Below are 7,810 nucleotides of genomic sequence, written 5' to 3'. Positions count from 1 at the left end.
GTTTAGGTGTTTGGAGATATATGTACATAAAGGGGTTGAAATACCTAAGTTAGATCCCATTGAACCCCAAGTACAAACAACACACTGCCAACCTTTGACCCATGACCTTGCAAGGCATAAACTATAATAAAGAGGGGCCCACATTTACCTTTAATGATAAAAGATTCTCTCACCCAGAAAGATGCTCCCACATCAATAATAGTATGTCCTTCCACAAATACAGATACAACCACCCAATCTACTTCTATATTCCCAAAAGACAAAGGCAAATCAAAACTAAACACTCTTCCTTTAGCTACCTTCTACCAGCCTTCCCCTGTTCTTATTGATAACTCCTCCATTTCAAATCTGACCTCAAACAGTACACTCCTTCTTAGTGATGAAGATGACTGGGTTGACAATAGGCCAAAAAGTCCTTTAGATTGGGCAGAGCTTTTGGGATTCAATGAGGATGTAAGTGGAGATGAACAAGATCCACTGTATGACCCAGCTATTGATAAAGGGAAAAGTATTATCACTGGAAAAAAAAGGAGAAGGGGATGAATCTGAAGGTAGTTATGATATGGATGATGAGGATGAGCAACCGAATGAGATGTTAAGTGGTGAAAATGATGGTTATGACTCTGAGGTAGATGAGGAGGCTTTGACGGCAAGGGAGAGAGTGAGAAGTTGTACTGCCAAGTTGCTACAGATAGCAAATCAGCTACAGAGGGAGGCTGCTGAGGGTAAGCTAGGTTGTGAGGCTGATGGGGGGGTTGGAAAGAACCTGAAGTTGTTGTAGAGGGATATGCTAGTGAGTATGATGAGAGTGAGGATGATTTAATAACCCCAGCAAACAGTGAAGATGAGGAAGAAACTAGAGAGCAAAGGAGGAAGAGGGCAGGGAACTTAGTGAGTGCAGACACTGATTTCAGTGTTTTCACTTGGAAGGCGGGGCAGAGGTTTTAATCGAGGGATGCTTTCAGGGATGCAGTATCTAATTATGCCATTTTACAAGGAAGGGATCTCACTTATGACATAAGAAACACTAAGGTAAATCAGAGTTTAGGTGTGAAGTGTGTGGAGGGTTGTGCTTTCTATTTGTATGGTGCTTGGGAGAGTAGGAGGGCAACTTTTGTTGTGAAGACTGTGCAGTTGGAGCACACTTGTCACAGGAACATGAAAAGGAACAGACAGTTGAAGTCAAAGTGGGTAGCTAAACAATTTTTAGAGGTTTTCAAGAACAGACCTCATTGGCCAGCAAAAGAGATAGTTAAAACTATCAGAAGGGCCTTTAAGGTAGTTGTTAAGAGAGGATTTGCATACAAGGTGAAATATGCAGCTCATAGAATGCTTCATGGCTCAATGCATGAACATTATGCAAAGGTGGGTGGCTACATAACAACTTTGAAGGCTGGCAGTCCTGGTAGCTGTGTTGAGTTGGTGACAGTAACAAAACTGAAAAAATAGCCTGCACCACCACCTGTTTTTCAAAGGTTGTTCACTTGTTTTGAAGGTCTGAAAAAGGGATGGGTAGATGGCTGCAGGAAGGTAATTTGTGTGGATGGGTGTTTCTTGAAGACCTTCTTAGGTGGGCAATTACTCTCAGCTGTTGGAAGGGATGGGAATAAGCAGATGTACCCTATAGCTTGGGCAGTAGCAGAAGGGGAGAACAACTTATCATGGGAATGGTTTTTTGAGCAGTTGAAGAACAATCTTGGCCTAGGGGATGGTGAGGGTGTGTGCATCATATCTGATGAATATATGGTGAGTATTTGTAAGCTTCTTTGATTTTTCTTTGTGTATGATGTGCTAGTCATTGATTTTAATTTCATTGTTACTTTTTGATGTGAACTAGTCCATTTTGAATGGTGTGACAAATGTTCTCCCTAAGGCTGAACACAGGCATTGTGCTAGGCACATATATGCTTTGTGGCATTAGACCTGCAAAGGGGATGAACTGAAGCTGATGTTCTGGAAAATAACTAAGTTATACAACATGGCAGATTACAATGAAAATCTTGAGGCTTTGGAGAAAAAAACTAGATCTTGATGCAGCAAATGCATTCACAGCATACAATCCAAAACTTTTCTGTAGGGCTTTTCTGAACACTTCTGTCAAATCAGATGCAATCACCAGCAACATGGTAGAAACTTTGAATGGCTATATCATCAATGCAAGAACAAAACATCTGATTTATATGCTTGAAGAGATAAGGGCAAGCCTAATGCAGAGGCTTGTGTTGAAAATGATGGAAATGCATAAATGCAGCTCTGTTTTGTGTCCAAACATTCAGAAAAGGTTAGAATTAGAGAAGAACAAGGCTGCTTACTGTGATGTTATGCCTTCATCAGAGACCTTGTTTAATGTCAGCTATCAGTTGGATTCCTTAATGGTTAATTTAGAGGCTAGAACTTGTACTTGTAGAAAGTGGGACATGGTTGGAATACCATGCTGTCATGCAGTGGCATGCATTTTTTTTCTTGCACAAGGAAGTTGAGGCTTATGTGGACAGATGTTACTGGAAAGACTTGTATTTCAAAGCATATGCAGGTATGAACCTTGTATGTTGTTACACATAATGTTCATTGATTGACAACTATATTCATCTAACTTGTTGTGTCTTGTAGGGTCAATTCCACCTTGTGAAGGGGAGAGTCACTGGCCAAGAGTTCAGTGGGCTTTGGATCCTCCCCCAATAAAAATAGGGCCTAGCAGACCCAAGAAAAATAGGATCAAAGATCCCCATGAAAATCTTTCAAAGCCTAGTCACCTCACTAAGACTGGGATGAAGATGACATGCAGTAATTGCCAATTGAAGGGCCACAACAAAAGGAAGTAACCTAATCTAACCTCCTTTGCCAGTAAGCCTCCCACCAAGAAGTAAGCAATTGCAGCTCAACCTCAACCACAATACCCACCTACTGATACTGATGCAGAGGCTCAGTCACATCATCAGGCTACAACACAACCCAGCCAACTTGGTAAGGGTGGTAGAATGATCAGAGGAGGCAGGGGCTCAAGAGGGGGAAGGACTAGCTCAACTTCTGGTAGAGAAAGTAGCACTGCATCTACAACAGGACAGGGAAGGGCTGGCAGAGGATCAAGAGGTGGCAGGGGATCAAGAGGTGGCAAGGGATCAAGAGGTGGCAGGGGCTCAAGGGGTGGGAAGGGCTCAAGAGGTGGAAGGGGCTCTAGAGGTGGCAGGACTAGCCTTCCAGTTGGTGTTGGAGTGCTGTTTGCAGCTGATGGTTCTGCTGCAATAAACTAGGGTCCATCTCAGTCTGATGTAAACCAGGGTCCTTCACAAGTCACCCAAAATGTGCATCCCACTCAGACAAGCCACATCTGATGTATGACAGTACTAGTTGAACTCATGAAGCCTTCTTTTGGCAACAATGTGTTGGTGTAATTCAACTAGGGTTGGTTTTTTAATTAGCGAACAATTTATCTTTCTTGGTGAACAATTTGGTGTTTTTTTTTTGGGTTGCTTTTAATTAGTGAACAATCTGTTTGTTGCTTTTAATTAGTGAACAATTTGTCTATTTTGGTGAACAATTTGCTGTTTTTTTTCCCTGTGAACAATTACACAAAAAAATAACTAACAATTAGCAAAAGACAGGGAATCCTTTTTTATTCAATCATCAGTCTTAACAGCTACACATTACAACTACAACACAACCAAAAAACAACCAACAACAACCTACTACTTGAAGGACATAATCACTATCCCAAACAAAACCTATGACAAAACCAAATCCAAAGAAAAATTTCTCTCATTCGTTGCACTCTTCATCAACTCAATTCGCATTTGACTGATGATTAGGGGATTTCTCCCACCAATCACTATCTGACAAATGGTCCAACCAGGTTCCGCCATGTGTCCTTCACATGGGCCAATAGGAGCCTGCCACGTGTCAGTCAGTGATCCGTCCACCATGGACTAATTGCGACACAACACGTGTCCACCCCATGACACATGGGATAACCGGCCAACAAGGCCCAATCCTTGTGGGAGGCCCAGTCAGCTCTAGGTTTAACCTAAACCTAGAAATTGGCACGCTTCCCAAGGTTATAAATACCTTCATTAATCCTCATTAAAGGGGATTACGCACATTAAACACTCTCACCTAGAGAGACTCATTTACACTTTTTCGCATTGCTTACTCCTAAAACAAGTACTAACTTGACCGTTGGAGGTGGAACTCCAGTCACTCGGAGTCTCCGTTTGTTTTGCAGGTACAGGTGTCCAGTTCCAGTCTCAGAATTGTAACTCTCCCGCAGGACATCAGAAAACCCCGAAACATTTTGGCGCCGTCTGTGGGGAGAGTACTTTTGAGATGGCATCTACGTCTGTACCGACTCTAGAAGAGAGGCGTCCCCTGGACGACCCTCAAGTTCATTCAGATCATGATACTGAAAATGAGGTTGAAGTTGAAGCACGCACAGCCTCAGACGGGACCCTAAGCGCCCGACGCTCCCGTCACACCGAAAGGAAAGAATGGGTAGATCATCAAACTGGACTCAGTGATCCAGTTGGCACACCGCTTGATCAGCAACAGGCGGCTGAAGGATCTGCTCCCATTACAAGAAACGAACTCATGACCTTCATGAGGGGCTTCAAGGGGGATATCCAAGAACTGATCAACAAGAAGACGCCTGCTCTGTCTAAGGAGCAGTCGACTAAAAAGCTTTCCCATTCAGGAAGAAGGAAACATGTTCAAGGACGAGAGGCGACCCCGCATCCTAACTTTCGGAAGTGGGAGCCGCCTGTGCTTGACTTCACGAAGTACCGTTTTCCCACACCAGGGAAGAGGAAGCCCGTTCGTCATATACAGGTGGACGGGTCAAAGAAAACATACTCAAATGCTCGGCTACTGCTAGAGCAGAAGAAGAACGACCGACTGTCAGAGTCGGCCTCCACTTCAGATTTCCAAGATAGTTTGCACAATACCTCTATGAGGTATACTCAGTCAAACCATGAGAGTCAGACAGACGGCACCTCCCGTCGGTCTGGATTTCATAACGACCAAGCGGTACCAAACTTACCATTTGTACCGCAACAACAATATTTTCTGCAGCCACCTCTGTTTGGAGGACAGACGGCAAAAAATGTCCAGCCTTTGGACTGGAAACTACGGTTGCTAAGACTTGGAGAACAACCGCGTCTTTCTCCAAGGAAATTACTGAAGCCGCTCAGCCGGCCAAAGTTAAAAATGTGTTAGTAGGCGCCTATGACGGCACCACTAACCCTGAAGACCATCTGATGGCGTTCACCAACCTAATGTATCTCCAAGGGTTGGATGATCCCACTTGGTGCAAGTGTTTCCCAGCGACTCTGAAAGGAATCGCACAGCAATGGTTCGGCAATCTGCCGACTGGTTGTGTGAACAACTTCAGGACGCTTGCTTACTTATTCACCTCCAAATTCGCCAAGAACATTCCTGCAAAGAAGACGACTCTTGATTTAGGGACGATTCAGCAGGGCGAGAAGGAGGGGCTCCGTTCTTACATCAGGCGGTTCAACCTGATGAGGATACAAATTCAAGGGCTACCGGATGAGGTAGCCTATACTGACTTTTTCAGAGGTCTTAAGGACGGGTCGACCTTCAAGTTTGACCTGGTTCGAAAGAGGGTTGCGACTCTTCAAGAAGCCTTGATCGAAGCAGAAGCCTATATACAGGCGACTGATCTCTGTAGTACTGGAAAACAGTCGGACGGAAGGAGGTCCGACAAAAAAGAAGGCCGACCAAAGCAGTCGGCCAATAAAGATGATAAAAAGAGAAAAGAAGTCTGGGCGGTCGATTCCTCTAAACATCCGGCCCAAAAGAAGAAGAAAGAGTTCAAACCATACTCTCCAAAGTATGCGTTCAGCAAGGATAGTCAAGCTATCCTCAAAGAAATCAAGGGCCGAATCTCAATTGAGAAGCCGGCCCCCATGAAGGGTTCTGCGAGCAATCGGAACCGAGATAAATTCTGCCATTATCATGAAGACGTTGGTCATGAAACCAACGAATGCATAAGTCTCATGCGATATTTAGACCGCCTGGCTGAACAAGGCGACCTTGACTCTTATGTCAAGAAGTCTAAGGGGAACACTTCCTCAAAAAATAAGCAGTCGGCCAAAAAGAATCAACAGGCCGATAGTTCCGATACAGATGATGTAGTCGTCTACACAATTTCAGGCGGCTTCTCAGGAGGCGGCCCTACTATCAGGGGCAATAAAGACAATATCAGGCGACTAGATGTCAATTCCGTTCACCAAGAACGGCCCTCCAAAAATTTATTCCCTGAAATTGTCATCACAGAAGAAGATTTAGGACGGGTTAAGGGGCCGCATGATGACCCCATTGTTATTGAATGCAAAGTGGTCAACCAAAGAGTTGGCCGAATCCTCATAGATACCGGCAGTTCCTCCGACCTTATCAGTAGCAAGTGTCTGTCAAAGCTCAAATACAAGACTGATTGCATACATCCGGTATCCCACCCTTTAGTAGGGTTTGGAGGAGGTGGAGTCCACCCTGTAGGGCGAGTGGATTTACCCATCCGCCAGGGTGAAAAGGGGGAGGGTCGTCACATGGTGGTCCGGTTCCTGGTAGTTGAGGAACTCTCGGTCTACAACATGATTCTGGGATGACCTACCCTAAATAATTCAAAAGCTGTTATTATTTCATCTCTTATGTTGCTCAAATTTGAGAAGGACGATGGAACAGTCGGCTCCCTAAGGGGAGATCAGAAGATGGCTCGGGAGTGCTACCTCTCGGATATCAAACCCACTGTGGTGGGCGCTGGGTCAGGTGGTGAAAAAGCAGATCTTGACGTTGTCAAGGAGGATGCGCCTGCTCAAGAAGCAGGTGGCAAGAAAAGAAAGGCTGCCCAGTTGGGGGCCGCAAGAAAAGAAAAAAGATAGCAATCACTGGCAGAGGAGCGGTCAGACGAATTCCGCCCTCAGCCGGCTGGTGAGCATACGGACCTGGTCCTGGACGACTCGCGTCCTGACCGAACAGTCAAGGTTGGGACGACTGCTCTTAGAGTTCTAGGTGAAGATTTTCACCAACTTTTGAAAGAATACAAAGACATCTTTGCATTTGAAGTTCATGAAATGCAAGGCATCAGTCCTGACTTGGTTGTACATAAACTGGCCGTGGATCCGAAGAAGAAGCCAGTAAGGCAGAAGAAGCGGAACCATGGAAAAGAGAGGAGTCAGGCGGCAGCCGCCGAAGTTAAAAAGTTGCTTGACGTAGGGTTCATTCGGCAATGTTACTTCCCAGACTGGTTGCAAATGTTGTACTTGTTAAAAAGTCGAATGGTACCTGGCGAATGTGTGTAGACTACACGGACCTAAACAAGGCGTGCCCAAAGGATAGTTATCCTCTGCCCAAAATTGACAATTTGGTCGACTCAACAGCTGGCCATGCCTTAATGAGCTTCATGGACGCCTACTCTGGCTTTCATCAAATTCCTTTGTGGAAGAAAGATCAGGAGAGGACGACCTTCGTCACTGATCAGGGGCTATATTGCTACACGGTTATGCCGTTTAGTCTGAAGAATGCCTTGGCCACCTTCCAAAGAATGATAAATACTGTCTTCTTTGACCAGATTGGGAGGAACGTTGAGGCATACATTGATGATATGATCGTTAAGTCTGAGCTTCAGAAAGATCATCTGTCGGACCTTCGATAAACTTTCTCCACACTCAGGCGGTACCATGTCATGCTCAATCCCAAGAAATGTGTATTTGGGGTTGAGTCTGGGAAATTTCTCGGATTCCTCATCAATCAGAGAGGAATAGAGGCGAACCCTGAGAAAGTGCAGGCGGTCATCGACATG

The 7,810-nt window shown here is 45.0% G+C and overlaps 1 protein-coding gene across 1 annotated transcript; it reads left to right on the top strand.

The window, feature by feature from the left end:
* Nucleotides 1-562: 562 nt before the first annotated feature.
* Nucleotides 563-1,921, top strand: LOC110693302. The gene is made up of 4 exons (XM_021870458.1): nucleotides 563-725; nucleotides 998-1,422; nucleotides 1,507-1,746; nucleotides 1,838-1,921. Exons 1-4 carry the CDS (start codon nucleotides 563-565, stop codon nucleotides 1,919-1,921), a joined length of 912 nt encoding a protein of 303 aa, XP_021726150.1.
* The last annotated feature ends 5,889 nt before the right edge of the window (nucleotides 1,922-7,810 follow it).

The sequence above is a fragment of the Chenopodium quinoa genome, unplaced genomic scaffold (genome assembly GCF_001683475.1).
Source record: "Chenopodium quinoa cultivar QQ74 unplaced genomic scaffold, ASM168347v1, whole genome shotgun sequence".
Taxonomy (NCBI): Eukaryota; Viridiplantae; Streptophyta; class Magnoliopsida; order Caryophyllales; family Amaranthaceae; genus Chenopodium; species Chenopodium quinoa.
Note: the sequence above shows the minus strand (reverse complement) of the source record. Positions and strands in the feature narration are given on the sequence as shown.

Bases quoted from the DNA above. Each gene is read 5' to 3' on its own strand.
- LOC110693302 (XM_021870458.1), top strand. From the start codon at position 563: ATGGATGATGAGGATGAGCAACCGAATGAGATGTTAAGTGGTGAAAAT. The intron at 726-997 runs GTAAGCTAGGTT...CCATTTTACAAG, and splicing joins ACAGAGGGAGGCTGCTGAGG to GAAGGGATCTCACTTATGAC. The intron at 1,747-1,837 runs GTGAGTATTTGT...GATGTGAACTAG, and splicing joins TCATATCTGATGAATATATG to TCCATTTTGAATGGTGTGAC.